Source organism: Balaenoptera ricei, chromosome 2, assembly GCF_028023285.1.
Source record: "Balaenoptera ricei isolate mBalRic1 chromosome 2, mBalRic1.hap2, whole genome shotgun sequence".
Lineage (NCBI taxonomy): Eukaryota > Metazoa > Chordata > Mammalia > Artiodactyla > Balaenopteridae > Balaenoptera > Balaenoptera ricei.
In genome coordinates this window covers 150965430-150989003 of record NC_082640.1, presented here as the reverse complement: position 1 = coordinate 150989003, position 23574 = coordinate 150965430, and the positions used below count along the sequence as shown (strand labels likewise).

Below are 23574 nucleotides of genomic sequence, written 5' to 3'. Positions count from 1 at the left end.
GTGTACAGATAAGAAGTAACAAGAGCTTGCTCCAAGGTTGACGAAAGACATAACCATGGGGAAAGGCACCATGGAGAGAAAAACCCAATGTGCCTTGGTGATGAAAGGTAGCTGGATGAAGGGGAGAAGTCAGAGGTAACTGTAATAGGCTTCATCATTAACACAAATAGGAAATGAGTGTTTTGGGGGAGGAAAATGATGAATTTTGCCTTGGATATTATATTAATTATCTAGTGCTCTGTAACAAATTGTCATAGAATTTAGCAGCTTAAAACAACAAACATTATCTCACACAGTTTCTGAGAGGAATCCAGAAGCAGCTTAGCTTAGATGTTGGCCAGGGCTACAGTCATCTGAAAACTCGGCTGGGGCTGGAGGATCTGCTTCCAAAATCTCTCTTTCACTGTAGTTCTTTGCTGGCTGCTGGCAGGAGGCCACCGTAGGGCTACTTGAGTGTCCTCACAATATGGCAGCTGGCTTTCCCCAGAGTGACTGATCCAAGAGAGCAAGCCAGGAAGAGGCTGCAATGCCTTTTATAACCTAGTCATGGAAGTACATGCCATCCCTCTGCCATAATTTATTCATTAGAAGGGAGTCACTATATCTAGCCCATATTCAAGGGAGAGGTTAGGCACCACCTTTTGAAGGGAGGAGTATTGAAGAATTTATGGACATTTTAAAAAACCATCATAGATATATTGTGTTTTGAGGACAAATGGAATGAGCATTCAAAGGAAAATGTCATTCAAAGGAGAAAGGAATTGGGAGCTTTAGAGAGCCAAGTCACTTACATATGGAAGTAGGTGACAGCTGGAGCAGAAAATATTGAAGATGGAGAACTTCTCCAGGCTAGATTCTTAATGATCTCTCTCAACCAGTCTCATTATTAATGGTCATTGTTCCCTTCCCCAAATTATATTATTCCATATATTTTAACTTTTTAAAAAAAGGTTTCCATTTTTAATTTCTTATTTTGATATTTTTCCTTCAAAGCTTCTTATCAGGAAAAATTTCAAAGTTACAGAAAAGTTGGAAGACTAATATAATGTCCATATGTTTACCATCTAGATTCAGTAATTGCTGACAATTTGACTTATTTGCTCTACCTATGTATGTATGTATCTACCTATCTGTCTATCCATCTGAATATTTTTCTGAACTATTTATTAAGTGGCATTCTTTGGTAAAGAAGGGTTTTCCCTCTACGTTGGGATAAACTACGGGTTCTCTTAAAAAGGCAGAGTGCAGGTTTAATTCTTTACCCCTAATTACTAATTTTCAGAGTGACGAACTGATACAGTGGTAGCAGATGATTCTCTTTTTCTTTTCCTCTTTTTTTGAACATCACTATGGACTCATAGTCCAAAGGGTAAAAAGCATATGTAATTTTGCTATTTATTGCCAAATACCCATGGAAGTTGTGCCATTTTGCACTCTCACCAGCAATGTAGGAGCAAGTCCATGTTTTTTCCATAACCTTTCCAAGAGAGTCTGTTGTCAAACATTTGAATTTTTGGCACACATAAGTGAGAAATGGTATCTTGGTGCAGTTTAATTTGTATCTCTTTGTTGAACAAAGTTGAACATATTTTTATGTGTTTAAAGAGCCATTTGCCTTCCTTTTCCTGTGTTCTGTTTGTGTTTTTTGCCTATTTTTCTAGTGAATATTTGGGGTTTTTTTTCCATCTTAATTTAAGAGTTCTCGCTATATACCAGAGAAATTAGCCCTTTGTTTCTAATATAAGTTGGGAGTATTTTTTTTCCAATTTGTCATTACTCTTTTGACTTATGGTATTTTTACGATATGCAGATATTTACTTTCATGAGTTTATGTACTTTTATGTACATTTTTAAATTGCATCTGGATTTTGAGCCATAGTTAAGAAGATTGTCCCCACACCCATGTTATAATGGAATTTATCTACATTTGCTTCTAGTACCTGTGCAGCCCCTGTTCCTCCCCCATTCCTGTCTTACCCCTTCTCCTCTCCTCCTCCCTCTCCTTCCTCTTTCCAGTTCTCTCAACATTCGGGTCTTTAACATTTGGAGTTTATTCTGGCATACATTCTTTTTCCAATGATAATTCTGTTGTCCAATGTTTTCCTAGTGATTTGAGATACCACCTTTATCCTATGACAAATTTCCAAAAACTTTTGACTTTTTAAAAATATTTATTTATTTATTATTTTTGGCTCTGTCAGGTCTTAGCTGCGGCACGTGGGATCTTTCATTGTGGTGCATGGGCTTCTCTCTAGTTGTGGTGAGTGGGCTCCAGAGCGCACGGTCTCAGTAGTTGTGGCACATGGGCTCTCTAGTTGTGGCATGTGGGCTTCAGAGCACGTGAGCTCAGTAGTTGTGGCACATGGGCTTAGTTGCCCTGCAGCATGTGGGATCTTACTTCCCCGACTAGGGATTGAACCTGCGTTCCCTGCATTGGAAGGCAGATTCTTAACCACTGGACCACCAGGGAAGTCCCTTGAGTTTTTGAATTTGCTGTTTTGGGATTTTCCATTCTATTGCATAGCAGTCTGGGTCCAATCAGGAGATAGAAACTACACAGTAGGTTCAACAGGGGAAGTCTAATATAAGAATTACTGAGTATGATGAGAGATTAAGTATAAGATATAAGAAACTCTACATGGAGCTGAGGTAGAGTACCCAAAGACGGACAAACTTGGGGGATCCAGACCTCCTTGGAAAAAAATGGTTTGGCCACTAATTAGCAGAAATATTAACTGGTGTAGCTGGACAAAAGTGGTCTGGAGTTACAGGTGGCGAGCGGGCGATCAGCAGCTGGTGGTGTGGGCGTGCCCTGGGAGTCCAGGTGCCCGTGGGGGCAGAAGACCTTCAGAGTGTGCATGTGCTGGTGATGAAACTTGCACAAGGAACAACTTCTGTGTAACTCCTCAGGCCATAGTCTGAACAGGTGATTGCAGAAAGGTTCTCGCCGTGCCAGGGCTACAAGTTTGTAGTGGGACCTCGTTCTGGACTTATGGCTGGCACAGGCGCCACTGGATGTTCTCACATCCACACTGCCAGCCTCTGCCCCTGCCAGAAATCACTGCGGCCTCTTCCTCCTGCAGTGACCCTGCAGCGTCCCTGCAGCGCCTCAACTGCGAAAGCTTAGCACTGGGCTCAGTTTAAATGCTTAAGGAATTCCATTGCCATAGAACATATACTGAAGAGTGTATTAGGTGAAAGGCAATAAATTGATCATTGATACAGGTGCATTGGCCTGTCTATTCCTTTTTCATTATTGGCTATTCATAGTGTGTTTGAAGATCTGTTATTGCTAGTCCTGCTCGTTGATCTGTGCTTTCAGGGTTTTCCTGGTTATTTTTCTGTAAGAATTTAAAAATGAACTTATCTAGTTCAAAAAAAAAAAAAAAAAAAAAGAAAAAGAAAACTGGTTGGCATGGCATTTTGATTTAATGCTGTGTTTTTAGTTTTTTTTATTTTTAATTTTAATTTATTTATTTTTTGCCGTGCCATGTGGCTTGTGGGATCTCAGTTCCTAGGGATTGAACCCAGGCCACAGCAGTGAATGTCCAGAATTCTAACCACTGGGCCACCATGGAACTCCCTGTGTTTTTTAAGTTTTAAAAGCACTTTATATTAAATTCTCATGGTAAAAAAATTATCATGGTTAACAACAAAAGCATTACGGAAGTGAATGAAGTAGAAAATGAGTTCCATGCCTTACATTCCTACCCCTCTGAGGTTAATATTTTTGTGTATATTTTTCAGGATGTATTTCTAGGCCCATACGTGTGTGTGTGTGTGTTTAATAAAAATATGTCAACCTTTTTAATAGTATGCTTGTATCTGTAACTTAGAAATGTCTTTTTTTTTCTTCACAGCCATACCTGTCTATGATTCTTTGAGAACATTATAATGTCCCTTTGTGCCTCTTCTCACAAGGAGTTTTCCTAGCTGTTACCTATTCAAGACATGGATATCAAAAACTCACCATCTAGCCTTAACTCTCCTGTCTCCTACAACTGCAGTCAATCCATCCTACCCCTGGAGCCAGGCCCCATATATATACCTTCCTCCTATGTAGAGAGCCACCATGAATATTCAGCCATGACATTCTATAACCCTGCCGTGATGAATTACAGTATTCCCAATAACTCGGAAGGTGGGCCTGGTCGACCCACCACAAGCCCAAATGTATTGTGGCCAACTCCTGGGCACCTCTCTCCTTTAGCCATCCATTGCCAGTCGTCACTTCTGTATGCAGAACCTCAAAAGAGTCCTTGGTGTGAAACGAGATCATTAGAACACACCTTACCTGGGAACAGGTAAATCCAGTCTTCATTCTGAATTGTAGTTCATGGCCATTATTCAGATTGCTTTATGTTTTAGTGGAAAGAAAGATATGTGTTATACAAGGTCTTCATTATTACATAGATCAAATAGAGCACCTAAAACATCTGATATTCTGAATTCTAGAATTCTGAATTCTAGAATATCTAATCTGATATTCTAGTTCTTACTACAAAGTTGAGCTTACAGATCTGTGTTTTGGGGGAGAATTCACTATCATGACTACTGTTTTTAGAAAATAAAGAATTTAACTTAAATCACTTTCTTCTTGATGAAGTGATTTGGGTTTGAAAAAGAAATTTTTACTTTACTTTCAAGTTAGATCCTTCTTATCTTGCAGTGAAATCACAATTTAGTGTTCATGACAAATTGTGTCCAAGATAAAAGTAACTGTCGATATTACAACTTAATGAAATACTAGACAGGTGAAGCCGGAAAAGACAGACAAACATTGGTACAAGCTTTTAAACAATGAACTAAAATAATAACATTTTATAAAGATTGATGGGAAACTATTTAAATGTGGACTTTATTTGACCTTTCTTAAACTCTAAGTGCAAGGTAATATAATGGGTTATTTCCATTCAATTTGTAATTTTTTTTTTTTTGGCTGCTCTGCGCGGCTTGTGGGATCTTAGTTCCCTGACGAGGGATCAAACCCAGGTCTTTTTAATGATAATTATGGCTACGGAGAGCAGAGGTAGTATAGGGAGAAGCATGAAGGGGAGATAAATTTCCAAAACAACCAAAGTACTAAGTTACAGCATATTTGGTATTGAAATGTATTACTTTCAAATATCGTAAAACTTTGAGAAAGCCGTATTACACAGTAATTTTATTTTTCTTCTTTAAAAAAAACTTCTTTTTTGTTGGTAAAAGAGAATATGAAAATTGTAGATAACTTTTTAAAAATAATGTTTTCTCATTCAGTGTTTAAAGGAAGAAATATTTTGTTTCTGAGCACAAGTTCTAATCAGAGTTCTGCTAATATTTGGGTAAATTAAACCATAGTATAATTACCTTAATTTATAAATAATCGTACTTCTACTATTTCCTTTCCGAAAGAAACATGCCGTAGCAAAATTAGGAACTAACCATGTGTTTTTAGTGCCTGTTGGGGCTCCCTTGTGTGCTGTCCCTTCCTCTGTGGAAGCCCTGGCCCTCCCTCTACCCAGCATTGAACACCTTCCTCCAAAGCCTTCTCAAAGGACAGGCACATGTTCACGCTCTCTCCTTCTCTTCTCTCTTCTTCCTCTCTCCCCTTTTCTTCTCCGCACCATTTCCACCCAGACTGGATCTGGTCACTTATTACACTCAAAGTTGTACACCCTGATGGCTACAGCTGGCCATCTGTGGTTACTGGTGCTCGTCAGCACTGCATGGGCGGGCATAAACTTGCTTAACCACTTTCGGGCATCAGTCATCCCAACAGGGTGACTCTTCATAGAGCTGATATCAGTAACAAAGGTTTTGCTTGATCAGATTTCTTGGAATATATTTATCACGAACCCTTGAGGGCAAAGAGATAAATTAGGCAATGTTCATGCTGTTCGTTTTTCTAGAAAGGCCCTGTTTTACCTTTAATGCTCTTTTACAATGAATGTTTTCTTTGCCCCTAGAGAGACATTGAAAAGGAAGGCTAGTGGAAGCAGTTGTGCCAGCCCTGTTACTAGTCCAAGTTCAAAGAGGGATGCCCACTTCTGTGCGGTCTGCAGCGATTATGCATCGGGATATCACTATGGAGTCTGGTCGTGTGAAGGATGTAAGGCCTTTTTTAAAAGAAGCATTCAAGGTACAAGAGTATTGTTAGCTGCTTCTTTAGTTTTCCACTTTTGCTTTTAAACAAGTTTTCAGATGACCTGGCAGAAATTTCACCTTTGGCCTGCTTTGTACACAGAGTACTTGATGAGCAGTTCAGAGGATCATGTGTGTTTGTGGGTGGGGCGGATTGTTTCAAGTGTAGAGTACTTTGTCTTTCATTGCAGATCTCTACCCCAGAACCCAAAAGGGTCTCACCCCATCATCACCCATCGCCGTCTTCTTGGGAGAAGACGTCTACCTACAACCCTTGTGAAGACAAAGCTTGCAAAAAAATGTGTGCTCATTAGGAACTGCAAAGATTGTTTCTTCCTTTGTCTTATGTTTGATATCTGGCATAAGTAACAGTCATGATGGTGGTCTGGCTCCTGAGGAAGAGAGAATAAACATGTTTTACGGAAATGATCAGAAGTCAGTAGTTCAACTCCTGTGGTCTTTGAGAATCTATCTAGAGGCATGTCTTGCCCTGAACTAGTGGAACCTCCTTCACAATCCCGTTTCCTGGTCTGGGTTTAGACTATTTCCCTACCCTTCTCCAAATTTCTGCTGGGCTGGGTTTTTGTTTGTTTGTTTGTTTTAGTGGCCTTTTTAATCAATTTCAAACTGTGCACACCTGGTTTCAAGGCCAGTCAGCCCCTTACCACACATGTCCTTGCTGGCCCTAATTTGCTGAAGGCACTTTCCTGCTTACTCGTGCTTTTGGCTGTCTCTCTGCCCCTTCACCCCTCCCTCGGCAGCCCTACTCCCAGGCAGTGTCCTATGTTCCCATCTCAGAGCTCCCTTCCCTTTTCTGCCAAGGCCTCAGTGCCTTGTTCTTATCCGGTTGAGGAAAGCAACCTTAAAGCAATTCATAGTGTGCAAGTGGCAAACGGCAATTTACTGAGTTAATTCACCCAATGATAACTCTAGATTAAGAGAGCATTTTACCTCGAGCAGAGAAACTGATGTAATCCAGAGGGAGGTGAGGGGTAGAATGTTGGTAGATAAGGAATCACCTTCCTCTGAGTCCCCTGAAATTCACCCTTCATAGATGACCACCTGTTTATCCTGGACCCTCCACTTAGCCACTCTCTGTGGCTATACTTCCCAGCCTGTTTGCTCATCTGTGAAATGGAGATACAGAGTTGTTCTAAAAAGGAAATGAGGTTGCTTATGTGAAAATATTTGGTCAGTTATAAACAACCTGCAAATTCAAGTTATTCTAGTTTTTCTTTTAACTCTTCTGTTTTCAGTTCAGATATCAACGTCTTTTCTTTCTTCCTTGTATTTCTCTTCTAATCCTAATCTCATTTAAACCCTCCTCCTCCAAAATCTTCATAGTTAGGTGGATGAGGGCCCTCTGCCATTTCCAAACTTTTCTTACAGAAAGGAAAAACAGCACAGATAAAGGAAGCTGATGTCATCAAATATTATCAAAACATAAATCACGGTTGCTTATTTTTGCTTTTACATACACAGAGCTTTTCATTCTATGTTTAACATATTCAGTGCTTAAAATTTTTTGTTTATGATCATTGTACTAGTAGATTATAAGGCCAAGTCCAGTTTCCTGCAATATATGATAAGAACAATTCAGATTTTCTGAAATTCAGAACCAAACTCTTGATATGATGACAATTCTCTATCTTGTTGAGGTTCTAGAATTTTATCTCCTAAGGAAATTTTGACCCAAAATAACTAACTACATCCTTTAAAAAGAGAATTCTTCTTATTTGCTGTTTGGGAAAAATCTCTGCGTGGAATATCTTTCATGATACTTCATGAACCCTGAGACTGTAGCTGAAAACAATAAAAAGTAAGTTTCGTATGCTTTCCCCATTCTTTCCTACTGCATCAGCAGAGGAACTGCTGGGAAAGGGAAAAGGAATGTCATATCCTAATAGTGCAAATGGGAAAGAGTTAGTGCTCTTACAATTGCTTCATGCCTAAATGATTATTTCTTTGGACTCTTCATATTTTTGGTGCCCTCTAGTATAAATGCATTGCAATAACTGAAAATGGCTACTCAATTTTTTTGGTATGTTGAATGAAATAAGAATCAAATATATTTTCACAAATTGTCAATTTTGTCCACATTGTTTTATTGAACAAATCCATTTTCATTGGTTTTTTTTTGAATATAGGAGCTTAATTTTTTGTTTGAGATATAATTTACATACAGTAAAATTCCCCTATTTTATTTTTACAGTTTTATAAATTTTGAAAATACATGTAGTCATGTAACCACCACCATAATTAAGATATGGAGCATTACTATAACCCCAAAATATTCCGTCATGCCCATTGCAGCCAATTTCACCCCAACCTCCCAGGCTCTGGTGACTCTTTTTTTTTTTTAAACCACTTTATTGAGATAATATATCACACAATTCTCCCATTTAAAGTACACAATTCAATGGTTTTTAGTATATTCACAGACTTGTGCAACCAACAGCTCTAGTGACTCTTGATCTATTTTCTGTTCCTATAGTTTTGCCTTTTCTAGAATGTCATATAATCGAATCATAAAGTATGTAACCATTTATGTATGGTTTCTTTCACTTATCATGATGCTATTAAGATTTATCTGTGTTGCTGGATGCATTAGTAGTTCATTCCTTTTTGTTACTAATATTCCAGTAGGTGTACCCCATTTTGTTTATTTGTTCATTTGAGTTGTTTCTAGTTTTGTGCTATTTTAAGTAAAACTGCTGTGAACATTTATGCATATCTCTCAGTGTAGACATCTTTTTGTTTCTTTTGGGTAAATATCTATGAGTAAAATGGCTGGGTGTATGATAAGCTAATGTATGTTTAGCTTTATAAGAAACTAACAAACTGTTTTCCAAAGTGGTCGAACCATTTTGTATTCTCAACAGCAGTGTATGAGAGTTCCAGTTGCTCCATGTCCTTATCAAAACTTGATATTGTCAGTCTTTTAAAGTTTAGCCATTCCATTTATATTGGTATGTAGTTCTATCTCACTGTGGTTTTATTTTGCATTTTCTGATTACTGATGATTTTGAGCATCTTTTCTTGTGTTCATCAATTTTTTTCTATGTATATGATATATATTAAGTTCTATATATACTATTGTTTAGTCTGACTGTTCTGTTGATCTATCTCTTCATTCTTCTATAAGTACCACATTATTTTAAGTATTATAGTTTTATAGTGAATTTTAATACATGCCAGTATAAATTCCTCCTATTTAAAAAATGTCTTGGCTATTTTCTCATGTTTATTTGTCCACAGGAACATTAAAATAATTTTATTAAGTGGCCTCCCATCCTTAATGTTAAGAAAAGTGGATATTTTATTAAACCTAAGAATTATTTTGGAAGGAAGCTCTGTAATAGTCTTCACATCAAGAAACACGTTGACTCCATCTATTTAGGTCTTTTACATCTCTTATAACATTTTGTTATTTTTTTGATATGTATTTGGCCCATTTCTTCATGTTATTTCCATAAATTTCATCCTTCTGGCTATTTATTTTATATCCACATATAATAGTAATGTTACTACTATATTCTACTATGCACTTTCATTTTGGTATTTATAATAACCTTTTATCATTGTCATTTGAAAGTTAAAATCCATCTGACTGCTGTTCATGAATCTTCAGCTCTTTGTTTCTTAAGACATTATAGGCTAAGCTTTAAATGGGAAGCTGTAGCAGCCCATAGGTTGTGTGAAATATTCTTGCCTTCAAGGCATATATTCCATTACTTGGGACTTATTTGGTCTTGAACTCAAGAAGGGTATCCTGAGGGAAGAAACCACAAGGTAGATGCTTGCTATTGAAGTATAAGAGTGCCAGGGAGGGTATGGGTAATAATTGCTCTGTTTTTTTTCTTTTTCTTTTTCTTTTTTAAGAGCTACATTATTTTATTTTTTAAAAAATGTGTTTATTTATTGGCTGCATTGGGTCTTTGTTGCTGTGTGTGGGCTTTCTCTAGTTGTGACGAGTGGGGGCTGCTCTTTGTTGTGGTGCACGAGCTTCTCATTGCTGTGGCTTCTCTCTTGCGGATCACGGGGCTCTAGGCACGTGGGCTTCAGCAGTTGTGGCACGCGGGCTCAGTAGTTGTGGTGCACAGGCTTAGTTGCTCCACGGCATGTGAGATCTTCCCGGACTAGGGCTCGAACCTGTGTTCCCTGCATTGGCAGGCGGTTTCTTAACCGCTGCGCCACTAAGGAAGTCCCTAATTGCTCTGTTTTTAAAATAAGAAAACCGGGAGGCTGAGCTGATATTAAACTCAGGTCTTCTGATTTCAAGTCCAGTGCTGTCTCTTCCCTTCATGCAGTTGGATATGAATGATAATACATATTCAGACAGACTCAATAATTTTGCAGAGAACAAAGATAAACTTCTATGTTTTGTATTATAAAAAGTATATTTTCCTATAAAGTTTTATATCTTAACTAAAAGAATTAGGTTCATAGTTTGCCTTTAATTTTGCTTTGAACTTTTCTCTTAGTTCTGTTAGTGTGGAGTAGCAGACTGTTGCATGGAACACGAAAGCCATTTTAATACATGGGGCGTTTGGTGCAGTTCAAAGAGGACTTTTTTCTTTTTGCCAGAAATGAAGTGAATTACCATGACCTTCTTGCATAAGACATTTTCTAGGCTATTTTATTGAGCGTGTTCATATTATTGTGCTTTCTGATCCTTTTTTAAAAGTAAAATGATCTTTTACAGTAAACTCTGAGAGAAAAATAAAAGCCAACCTCTACTTGTCCCTTAAATGCTTATTATGAACCTCATTATAAAACCAATAAGGATGACATCATGCATAGTTCTTAGAGGTTTTAGAAGATACTTAAAAGATTGCTCCTGCTATGGAAAGTACTGTGGGATTACATTTATCTTCTAAGTATAAAGCATTCTATTCTAAAGTACAATAGAAAGTTTCTGATTAGAAATATATTTTGGCTTTTAAAATTTATTTTTGAATATTATAAGTGAGGATAAAATCAATAACAAGATAATTATCTGTTCCTTTAAATTTTTATTATAGCACACCTTATATTACCACCTATTTTTTTTTTAAACAGCAACAACATTTAATTCTTTTTTTTTTTTTAATTTTTATTTATTTATTTATTCATGGCTGTGTTGGGTCGTCATTTCTGTGCGAGGGCTTTCTCTAGCTGCAGCAAGTGGGGGCCACTCTTCATCACGGTGCACGGGCCTCTCATTATTGCAGCCTCTCTTGTTGCAGAGCACAGGCTCCAGACGCGCAGGCTCAGTAATTGTGGCTCACGGGCCTAGTTGCTCCGCGGCATGTGGGATCTTCCCAGACCAGGGCTCGAACCCATATCCCCTGCATTGGCAGGCAGATTCTCAACCACTGCGCCACCAGGGAAGCCCCTACCATCTATTCTTGAGTGTGTATGGAACCTGTAAATATGATGACAGAGTCGCTCCCTTGGTTAGGTTACATTTTATGGCAAATGGTGTTGGGATAGTCTCTTGTGATTATGCTGTGATTATATAAGACTCCATCATAGCAGACTGGGGAGAGACTGGAAGTCAGAGAGATGGTGCTCCTCCTGGCCTGGAAGAAAGCAAACGTCACGTTGTGAACTGCTTCAGGGCAAGGAACTGCAGGTGCCTCTAGGAGCTGAGAGCAGTGTCCAGCCTATAACTAGCAAGAAAATGGGAATCTCGGTCCTACAACTGCAAGGAATTGATTCTGTCAACAACTTAAATGAGCTTGAAAGAGGACCCTGAGCTTCAGATGAGACCACAGCCCAGTCAATACGTTGGTTGCAGCCTTGTTGGGACCCTGAGTAGAGTAAGCTGTGTCTGCACTCTTTATTTGCAGAAACTATGAGATAATAAATTTGTTTGATTTTAAGCTTTTAAGTTTGTAGAAATTTATTATATGGCATGTAAAACTAAAACTAACTTTAAGGAGATTATTGAACTGAGCTTAAGTGTTTTCATTTGTAAAATGGGGATTATAGCTCTTTATAAGGGAAGTTATAGGACTAAATGAAATGCTGATGAAAGTTACCTGGAAATCAGTAGGAGATCAGGAATGTTGGTGTGTCAGGCTAGGAAGAAATTTATCTATGAGAGCATTTATCTAAAGAGCATTTTTAAAATGAGTCTCCAACTTACAGAAAATGTGCATACAGAATATAAAGAACCTTTTTTCCTGAAATCATGAGTTGCCAACATTATGCCCCGTCACCTCTGAACACTTAACATGTATTCCGGTAAAGCCACAAGGGTCAAATTGGGAAATTAGCATTGATACATTATTACCATCTAATGTTTAGACTTGTTCCAGTTTTCCCAGTTGTCCTAACAGTGCCCTCTACAAAAGTCACTGGATCCTTTTGTATCCAGTTAAAAGGATCCAGCAAAAGGATCCAGTTTAGAATCACACTTTGCATTTAGTTGTTATGTCTTTAGCCTTTCTCTCTCTGTCCAGAACAGTTCCTCAGTTGTTCCTTGGTTTTCATGATCTTGACAATTTGGAATCTTATAGGGCAGTTATTTTGCAGAATACTCCTCACTGTGGGTTTGTGTGATGGTCCCTCATCATTAGATTCAGCTTACACATTATTGGCAGGAATATCACAGAAATGATGCTATATTCTTCTGACTGGCTCCTTTCATATAGTGCCTGATTTCAATTTGTCCCAATACTAGTGATGTACACTTTGAATATTTGGTTAAGTTGATGTCTGTGAGGCTGGTGATGTCCCTGCTCCCATGCTTTCTCAGGGGATAGAGTTAGGGAATATATTTATTCCAGTATATATAATTATTTATTTGGGTGTCCAAATTATCCCAGATTTGGCCAGTAGTGTTCCCTTAAACTGCCTTCTGTATCTTTTTTGACATGTGCCCCTAACTCTTTAGACACTTCTTTACTTCCTGACACAACAAGATGTTTCAGGCTTATCTTGTACTTTCCCTACCCCAGTGGGACAAGCTGGAATAAACTGTTTCTCCAAGGTTCCCAGTTTCCTATGAGTGGAGAATGATATTCATAAACCAAGATCTGGGTGTTAGTTTACTCATTGCTGTTGGGATATCTCTGCTTCCAGTCTCTCTCAGAGGATAGAGTATTTACTCTAGTATATATATATATATATATATATATATTATATATAATATATATACACACACACATACCCATATATAAAAGATATATAATGTATAAAATATATAAAATTTCATATTTATATTCAGTTTAGAAAAGAATTATAGAGCAACCTCCTGTGTGACTAGTGCTCAGGCCATGAAATAGGTTATCTCCAGAATCCCTCTGGGTGGTCCTTTCAGTTACAACACCTTCTCCCCCTACAGAGGTAAGACAGTTCTAACTTCTGCCTTCCTTGCCATGTTTTTACCGCCTACGCATGTAACCCTAAACAATATAGTTTTTTCTATTTTTGAACTTTATATAAATGGAATCCTCTCCTTTATGTTCTTTTGTGACTTGTTTTGTGACTTGCTCGTTTAATTTATCATTGAGATTTATCCATTTTCCACATTGAAATTATGGGCCATTATAGGTTTTATCATAAGAAGTTCAGGCCCTATTGAAAGACTCAATTAAGAAATAAAGGCACCATAATACCCTGTTCACTTCCACTTTTTATATATTTTATTATAATTTCTGTTCCTTAAATCTCTCAGGTCTCTGTATTTATCTTCATCCTCCCTATCATTACCAATCCAGGCAGGCAGGCAACCTCCTTTCTGGTTTGCACAGCAACAGTTTGTTCTTGCTTAGTCTCCTGGCCTTCATCAATTTTGCTGCCTCTCATCTATTTTCCATACAGCATCTGAAGTAATGCTTTTGTTGTTTTTATTTTTGTTTTTCTTTGGCTGCGTTGGGTCTTCATTGCTGCACATGGGCTTTCTTTAGTTGTGGCGAGCAGGGGCTGCTCTTCTTTGCAGTGCACGGGTTTCTCATTGCGGCTGCTTCTCTTGTTGCAGAGCACGGGCTCTAGGTGCATGGGCTTCAGTAGTTGCGGTGCGTGGACTCAGTAGTTGTGGCGCGTGGGCTTAGTTGCTCTGCAGCATGTGGGATCTTCCCAGACTAGGGCTCGAACCCGTGTCCCCTGCATTGGCAGGCAGATTCTTAACCACTGCTCCACCAGGGAAGTCCCAGTGCTGCTTTTTTTTTGTTGTTGTTTTGTTATAGCTACTTCATTTATTTATTTATTTATTTTTGGCTGTGTTGGGTCTTCGTTTCTGTGCTTGGGCCTTCTCTAGTTGCGGCGAGCAGGGGCCACTCTTCATCGCAGTGCGCGGGCCTCTCACTATCGCGGCCTCTCTTGTTGCGGAGCACAGGCTCCAGACGCGCAGGCTCAGTAGTTGTGGCTCACGGGCCCAGTTGCTCCGCGGCATGTGGGATCCTCCCAGACCAGGGCTCGAACCCACGTCCCCTGCATTGGCAGGCAGACTCTCAACCACTGCGCCACCAGGGAAGCCCCCAGTGCTGCTTTTTGAAATGGAAATTTTCTTGTTTCTTCTTTACATAAAAGAAGTACCATTGTCTTAGTCAGATATTGCTATACAACTCTATTTAGGCTGTAGATTACTACAGTGAGCATTATTTTTTTAGTTATGGGTCTATGAGTTGTTTAGGGTGGCTCTACTTCATAAGGCTTGGCTCTGGGCTTTGGGTTGAGTCCTGGTCTGCACCACACGTCTCCACGTTCTCCTTGGACTAGTGGCTACCCTAGGCATTTTCTTCTCATGGGCACTCAAGAGGCCAAGCCAAACTTTTGGAGTATCACATCTACTTCCATACCATTGGCAAGTCCCACGGCCAAGCCCGACGTGAGTTGGTGAGGAGGTGCACTCTGCCTGCTGTAGTACACTGTAACGTCACAGGCTGAGGGAGGGAGTGAAGAATTAAGAAAAATAATTTAACCCACCATAACCATTATCAAGTGGCAGTTCTTTCTGTCCTTGTTTTGTTTGATGATTTCTATATTCTCTTATTGACCAGTTTAGCTCTCTTATTTAGCTGTGAATTTCTATTAGAATGTCATGTTAAATACCACAGAGGAATGTATGTAAAAGAATACAGGCAGTTGAATTTGGTGACCTGATACAAGTGTTACTCTCAAGGAGTCCTGTGACTTGGAGCAAATCAATTTCAGGTGACTGTCTCACTTTCCATGTCTAGAGGAGACTATTTCTAAATATATCTCTTGAGAATTCTAAGAACCTGCAGAGAATAACCTATTCAAAAAGGGTAGGATATTGAAATATTCTTAGGTTTCCTTTACTCACGAACAAGGCACTGATGAGGCTGAACTTGGTTTTTATACCTGTACCTGTGGTTAAGAAGATGTCTCCTATCTCTCAGCTGGGTAACGTTAGTTGTGTTGTTGACCAGAAAGAGATTTAGCCAAAATATTATAACAATAAACTTACTTTTTTTGTTTGTTTGTTTTTTTGCTCTGCTGTAGGACATAATGATTATATTTGTCCAGCTACAAATCAGTGTACAATAGATAAGAACCGGCGTAAAAGCTGCCAGGCCTGCCGACTTCGGAAGTGCTATGAAGTCGGAATGGTGAAGTGTGGTGAGTGTTCCCTTCCCCTTCTGTGATATGTGGGACATGCTGAGAGCCATGTCAAACTGGGGACAGTTTGAGGACCTGGAGACATGTAGCCTGGATGAGAGGAGATTTAGAACGTGGTAATTATCTTCAGGTGTGTGTGTGCTGTCCCATTGCAGGGGTGTTGACTTATTCTCTAAAGCAGCAGAGGACAGAGCTGGGGTGAACAGGAGCAAGTTGTAAGGGGCAGATTTTGGCCCAATGTAGGGAAGAACTTTCTACAGTTCAAGTGGTCTGACCACAGAATAGGCTGCTGCATGAATTAGAGAACTCTAGCCACTGAGGTGCTCAAATGGGCTGGATGACCATTTGCCTGAGGCCTTGAAAAGTCTAAGGATGAAGTTCAGGTAAATGTTCACGGTTAAAGCTCTGACAAGAAAGTCGTCTATCTTGTGGGCTACTTGGGATGACTCGTGCCTATCCCTCCATTAACTTTCTAGAAGTGGAAAAAATATGCATAGGAGTCAGAAACATGATAGACCTATGGAAAGCACATAGAGTATGGATTTTGTTCTAAGACAGTATGTGTGCATATATATGTGAACACACACGTATACATACATGAAAAAACAAAGAGAAATGAGAACATTAGTATAACAACTAATGACGATGCTTACACTCCACTCTCTCCACCTGGCTAACTTGATTCACTTGTTGAACATACTTGCTTGTTTATATACAGTCATATCAGCTCTGCCTGTACTTTTCTTATTCTTCTGCCAGCCAGTATTTTAGCAGTGGTTTGTTGTAATTTCTAACTCTTTGAAAAATTAAAAAAAAAAATCCTCTCTCTTTTCTCCCTGACAGTCTCTTAGTAGCTCTGCCCCTTGAACATTCTCTGTTCCCTCCCATAGTTCAGAATTACAGCAGAAGTTCTCTTAATTTAACCACAGTTCTCTGGCTTCCTAAAATCACTTGTGTTCTCCATTTCCTCTGTAAAATATCCTGCCAATGCCCATGACCTCCCAGTGGGTATTGGTTACTTTCATAACGCCACTTCAGTTATATCCTTATCAGTAACCAATGGGCTTCTTCCCAACCTGTTTCTACTCATTGTAATTGTTAAATCAGTTAATTTAATTAAACTTTATGCAAGCATATGAAATATGAGTAGGAAAAGGTAGTTGTTCCTGTGAAAGCTTTGAATAAAACTGTAAAGGACTAATAGCTATTGGGTTAGGTATGGGTGAGATTGGGGCAAAACCATTATACACCTATAAAGAGTCTGCATTCAGATTGCTTTAGGAGTGCCTAAGTTCTTGCTCTGTTTTAAAGAAGCTGAAACTGAAAATCCAGAGACAAGGTAACTTGTGATTAAATTGGCAGAGGTGCTTAAAGAGAAATCCTTGGCCCTCTGACCAAAGACTGCAAATAAGTATGTCATGTTTTAAGTAAAACAATATTTTAAATTGTATACTTTAAAGAAAAAAAGATTTCCAATTTAGCCTTAGGTTAGAAACGCTTTGAATGTACTAGAGTCTGTTAGTGGCTGTGGTTCTCCTGGTTTGGGACCAGGGCAGTAGCACATACACTCCAGCTGTAGGGGGCAGTGTATGCGGTGAGAAGAACAGGAGGACTGGACCCCCCACCCCCCATAGATGGAATCTCATTTTTTTTGTCTCATTACTTCTTGCTAACGGTGACTATGCTTAAACGACCTATCCTTTCTGGCCCTCGGTTTCCTTATCTCTGAAACAGAGGTATCTGCTTCATTGAGTTTTGTGAGGAATAAAGACCTAACACAGTGCCTGGCGTTAAATTTTGCTTTTCCTTCCTTTCTCCCTTGTTGAAAGGCTCATATAAGTTAGGAGTTTCGATACAATGCAGTTTCAGAAAGCAGAGTTCGGAGATGTTCCTGAATTTTTCCTGGAACAGGTCATTGAATTTGACCAAAAAGTCACTGTATAGGGCTAAGAAAAAATATTTCATTATCTTAGATTACAGAAGGAATGAGATAGATTGACATGCAAACAGATGGATATTTTGGCCCTTTACTGACCACGGGAAAAGACGATTAGGAGTGAATTTTCTTAACTGTGCCTCCCTCCTTTCCCAGCCCTCTTCTTGTCTGCCCTCCTGAGAAAACCCTTGATCTAGATTCTTCCTTCTATCCAATCTTAGAGGATTAGGCATTCTCCCTGCATTCTGGATCCTCCTGCGTAATTCCACTTCCCCGTTTTATTCAGAAATCCTGTCCCTTTTGTCATCACCTTTTTCTTCTGCATTTCCAATCCTTTCTGCTGAGATATTAATATGGTTGTTTAAATGGTAGGAGGGGTACCCACCCAGACTAGCTTCAGGGACAAGGCTTCATTATAAGAATACAGTGAAATGCAAATAGGCAGGAAACCGATCTGAATAACTGTATACCTGATCTAGATCCCTGTGTTGGGACAATCGGTCAGCATCTTTCGGATGCCATCTCTTTATTCACCTGCTGTATAGACACTTGAAAGTGATTTGATAGGGAGGTGATATAAAATTGTTGTTAAAAGCACCAGCTCTGGATTCAGACCACTGATTGGTTTTAGATCCTGCTTCTGCTATTTTCTAGCTTTTCTACCTTGGGCAAGTTACTTGAGCTCTATTGTGCCTGGATCCTCCCCTGTATGTTGGAGATAGTAATAGCACCTTTTCTCTAGGGTGGTTGTCAGGATGGGATAATCTATGTACAAAAATACACAATGTCTGGCATACAGAAGCTTCCAGTAGATATTAGCTGTCATGATCATCATTTACCATTATTGTTGTCATCACCTTTTCGCTGGGGCACTTTCTAATATGGAGCACTCCTATTTGGTACTTTCTCATTAAGCTCACTCAGAGGCACACTGAGTGACTGCTTGGATTACGGTGTCAAAGCCATAACACTAGGAATGTCCTTGGTAGAAAAATGTGAGTTCTTTGTCAATGACTTTATTTTTTGACTTTCTCAATTTCATTTTATTCCAGTGTATAGAATACAACTTGATTTACCAGTTAAAACTAGGAACTCTATCAATAGATTCTAGGGGCTTTATTTTATTGATCCTAACTTAGAACAGGGTCTAGTACATAGAACTTTGTTGGGGAAATCTGGTCAAATAAATTTGAATGTGTGGAATCAAAACCTTTTACTTTGTATGGAAATCTGTTTTGTAAACTCCTTATCCTCATATACGCCACAAAAGAGAAATGTGTGATCAGAAAGATACTTTCTTAACCATACATTTTGTCCCATTTTACCCTGGAGGTATAATCGACCTTTAATAATATAATTATAATATTATATATAATGTAAATAATAATAGCACTTTATCTGATTACTAATAAAATGAATTATATTTTAGGCTTTTAATTCTTTTCGTGAAAATTTTGATTCAGTTATCCCTAGATGAATAGAGCCCTTTCTTCTACTGCAATTAGCCAAGGATAAGGGAAATTCAGATAAATTTTCTTGGAAGCAAATGATTTAAATTTGCTCATACTTCCTAACTAATATTTCTTTGTATAAATGTGGACAGTTGAATTTTGTGAACAAACACAATGGTGGGAGTATAGAAACTAGACATTCTGATTTTAACTTTTAGATTTTTTTTTTTAGGGAAGATTCATATAAATGTTGTGCCCATGCTAACAACATCTTGACTTATGTCTTTTTTAATTCCATCTTACATTTTTGTCTTTAACCAATGAATATTTAGAAATATTTTTGTGCTCATAGGACTTTGGAAGTTATATTTTTGTTACTGATTTCTATTTTTATTGTGGTCAGAGAATATGATCTATATGATATCAGTTTTAGTTAAAGTTTTATTAATGACTTGTTATGTGATAATTTTTGCAAATTCCATGAGTTTTTATAGCTCAAGCTTCTTAATTGTGCAGTTCATATGTTCTATATTCTTTTTCCCCATCTATTTTGTTAGTTGCTGAGAGAGATACATTAAAACATCCCATTATATTGATAATAGTGTATTTGTCAATTTCTCTTTTTCTTTCAATCACTTTTTGGTGTTTTGTTTGTAGGCTGTGTTTTCTTGTTGTTGTTTTGATGTATATGAGCTTAGAATTATTTACCTTCCTTTTATAATCTACTTATAAGACCTTAATAATGATTTTTGCCTTAAAGTTTATTTTGTCTGATATTGATAGTAACTCCAATTTATTTGGTTAATTTTTGCCTGTTGTATCTTTTTCTACCCCTTTACTTTCAGTTTTTCTGCATGTTAGATGTATTCCTTATAACCAGTTTATGTCTAGATTAAAAAATGTGTCTGATCTCAGAGTTGCTCTTAATTGATTAATTTAGTCTGTTTATGTTTATTGTGATCGTTAGTATTTGGGTTCATTTCTATCATCTTATTTTGTGCTTTAAAAAAAAATTTATCACATATTTTCTACTTTTTTTCCTTTTTGGAGTTGATCATATTTTCCTGGTTTCTTTTTTCTCTTCTGCCAGTTTGGAAATCATACATTCTGTTTTAATTCTTTTAGTGACACTATTTCTATTTTTAACATGCATTCCTGATTAATTTTAGAATCAAGCCACTCTCTCTAATAGATATCTCTCTTCCTAAACAAAAAATTTTCGAATGCTCTAGTCAAAATTATTCCTCTCTCATCTACATGTTATTGTCTGGTATTTTGGTTCTACCTTGTTTCTGTACCTCGAAAAATTATTATTATTTTATTCAGTGTTTTTCAGATTTACTCACATATTTACCAGTTTATTTTATTACCACTGCTTCTTCACTTTCTTTGCTTCCTTCAGGTTCATTTTTCTCCATCCTAAAGAACACAGTATTTATTTCAAAGGGGCTGTGAGTGATATATGTTCCCAATCTTTTTAAACTGAAAATGCCATTAATTTATCCTCACTCTTGAATGATAGGTTAGCTGGGAATATATTTCTGAATTGAAAGCTTCTTTCTTTTTTTTTTAAAATTTATTTATTTTAAGTAATTTATTTTTGGCTAGTTGGGTCTTTGTTGCTGCACGTGGGCTTTCTCTAGTTGTGGCAAGCGGGGGCTACTCTTCGTTGTGGTGCACGGGCTTCTCATTGTGGTGGCTTCTCTTGTTGTGGAGCACGGGCTCTAGGCACATGGGCTTCAGTAGTTGTGGCTCACGGGCTCAGTAGTTGTGGCTCAGAGGCATCAGTAGTTGTGGCTCATGGGCTCTAGAGCACAGGCCCAGTAGTTGTGGTGCATGGGCTTAGTTGCTCTGCGGCATGTGGGATCTTCCTGGACTAGGGCTTGAACCTGTGTCCCCTGCAGTGGCAGGTGGATTCTTAACCACTGAGCCACCAGGGAAGCCCGAAAACTTCTTTCTTAAAGACATTATCCCATTGTGTTCTGCTATATAAACTTACAGTAACTGAAACGTTTTGGTACCAGCACAGGAATAGAAAAATAGATCTATGAAAAAGAGTAGAAAATCTGGAAGAAGATACTTTTATACACAAATATTTATTAAATGACAAGGCATTTTATAAAAATCAATGGGAAAAGCTTATTTAATAAATGGTATGTGGAAAGTTGTACATCCATTTGGAAAAGCATAACATGAAATATCAATATGACATAATAGAAACATACATAAAATTTCAAATAGGTTTGAACCACAAAAGTGTTTAAAGAAGATATAGGAGAATATTTGTGTAATCTTTATGTGAAACAAAGACAGATGTGGCTATGAACTAAATCTTCTTATGACAGAAGACACCATGAGCAGAGTTAAAAGATATATTAACAACTAAGACAAATATTGAATACAACAAAAGTTATCATTCCTATATAAAGAGCCTTTGTAGGTAATTAAGGAGATAAAGAGCAAAAGAAGCAAATAGGCAATATACAAGTAAGAGAAAATGAAGGGCAAACATTTTAGTCAACCTTGCTAGTAATTGAAAAAATACAAAGTAAAATGAGATTGTTTAGTCACTTGCCAGATTAGCAAAGGTTAAAAATGATTTTTAATGTCCAATGGTGTTATAAGAAAATAGGTAGCCCTTAAAGTATTATTTAGATTATAAATTTTAAAATAGTTTTGAAGGGCAATTTATCAATACGTATCAAAATTTTAAATTTTAATTTAAACGAGCAGCTTGGTTCAGCAACTTGACTTCTTTCTATTTATTATAAGGGAGTAATTGGATACAGGTACAAAGATGCATTTTCATTGTAATGTGTAATATAGTAGCAAAGAAATTGGAACCAACCTAGAGTTCCATCAATAGGGGACACTTTAAATAAGTGGTGCTATACTCATAGAACAGAATGCTATACAGATTTTTAAATTGTTATAAAATGATACATTTTTAATAAAAAAAGAAAAGGGAGGTTATACAGTTATATAAATATACACACATATATACATACACTATGTATGTCCTAAAGTTGTGTACAAAATATGGAAAAGTATAAAAGCATTAAAAGAAAACTGACTTTAAGCCAAAATTTGTGCTCGTCTATATTTTCCAGATTTTTTCAATTACTTTATTGTTTGAAATAAACTTATTTAAGTATGTAAAAAGAATACACAGACACAGACACAGACACACACACACACACACGCAAAAGAATTTAAGGATGTATTATTAAAAGTGCATTATTTATATTCAGTTTCTAACTTTTCCTTATCTTCTGCCCGAAGAAGATTCCTAATTTCATGGTTTGGAAAATGAGGTATACCAGCACTCTTTAAAAGAGAAATGGATTTAGATTTAGAAATGGAATAGATGACCTTGAAATGGAAACCTAAAGATCATTTGGCCTATTGTCCCTAAAAAGTCATTACTGATTTTGCCAGTACAGTCCGTCACAAATATAATAATCTTTAGTACGTGCCCCACAGGCTCCAGAAATAAAAGTCAGGCTCCTGTTCTAAGGCACATTCTGTGAATAGACTCAGGTCTTCCAGTGATATCATTGCTTCATTTTTACCCTGGCGATTGGGGGAACTTGACTGCTGGGTTGGAGAAGAGACGGGAAAGCAGTGTGTTATCATCTGCTCTCTGCTTTAGGCTCCCGGAGAGAAAGGTGTGGGTACCGCGTAGTTCGAAGGCAGAGAAATTCTGATGAGCAGCTGCACTGCCTGAGCAAAGCCAAGAAAAACGGTGGGCACGTGACCCGAGTGAAGGAGCTGCTGCTGAGTGCCCTGAGCCCAGAGCAGCTGGTGCTCACGCTCCTCGAGGCCGAGCCGCCCCACGTGCTCGTGAGCCGCCCCAGCACGCCCTTCACCGAGGCCTCCATGATGATGTCCCTGACCAAGCTGGCTGACAAGGAGCTGGTACACATGATCGGCTGGGCCAAGAAAATTCCGGGTAGGGCTTTCTGGGTCTTAGCTTTAAATCTATTTGTGGAAAGGGCTGCCTCTAACATTTATGGGGCAAGAATACAAAATGGAGTTCCACATTGTGTCTTGGGTATTTAGCAGTTTGAGAGCTTGATTTATAACCTTTAAATGAAATATGTTCTTTCTTCCTATTTTGACATGTATGCCTTCAACACGTCCTGGAAGGCCAGGTTCCAATTTAGAATTCTTGAATTCCTCTGAGTTCTGTACCAGACATGGTAGTGCAGAAAGAGTTGTATATGGTGGACCCCTTCTCTTCCTGACTCTCTGCCTTCTTCTCCCACTCCTGGATCCATCCCACACCACCTTGCACATACCCCATTCTACCTGTCCACATCTCCTACAGACACTAGCCTGTTGGCCACATCTCATGCCTAGATCTGGCCTGGGATGATGGACCCAGGGAAGAGACCCACCCAGGCTCTGGAAGTGGATATGAGGCCATTTAGGCAGGAAATTCTAGGGTCCTGGGACCTGGAACATGGTCTAAAAGGAAGGGATCTGGGC

General features: G+C 38.2%; 1 protein-coding gene across 11 annotated transcripts in view; it reads left to right on the top strand.

The window, feature by feature from the left end:
- ESR2 (estrogen receptor 2) overlaps positions 1–23574 on the top strand; it is a 112886-nt gene that overhangs the window by 52300 nt on the left and 37012 nt on the right. For all 11 annotated transcript variants that reach the window (XR_009500934.1, XR_009500935.1, XM_059914397.1 and 8 more), the window contains exons 7-10: positions 3861–4304; positions 5949–6121; positions 15580–15696; positions 22736–23035. Coding sequence is in view for 9 of the 11 variants with exons in the window: in XM_059914397.1 (XP_059770380.1) it covers positions 3952–4304; positions 5949–6121; positions 15580–15696; positions 22736–23035 (943 nt within the window). In the remaining 2 variants the exon portion in view is untranslated. The remainder of the gene's footprint in view (positions 1–3860; positions 4305–5948; positions 6122–15579; positions 15697–22735; positions 23036–23574) is intronic.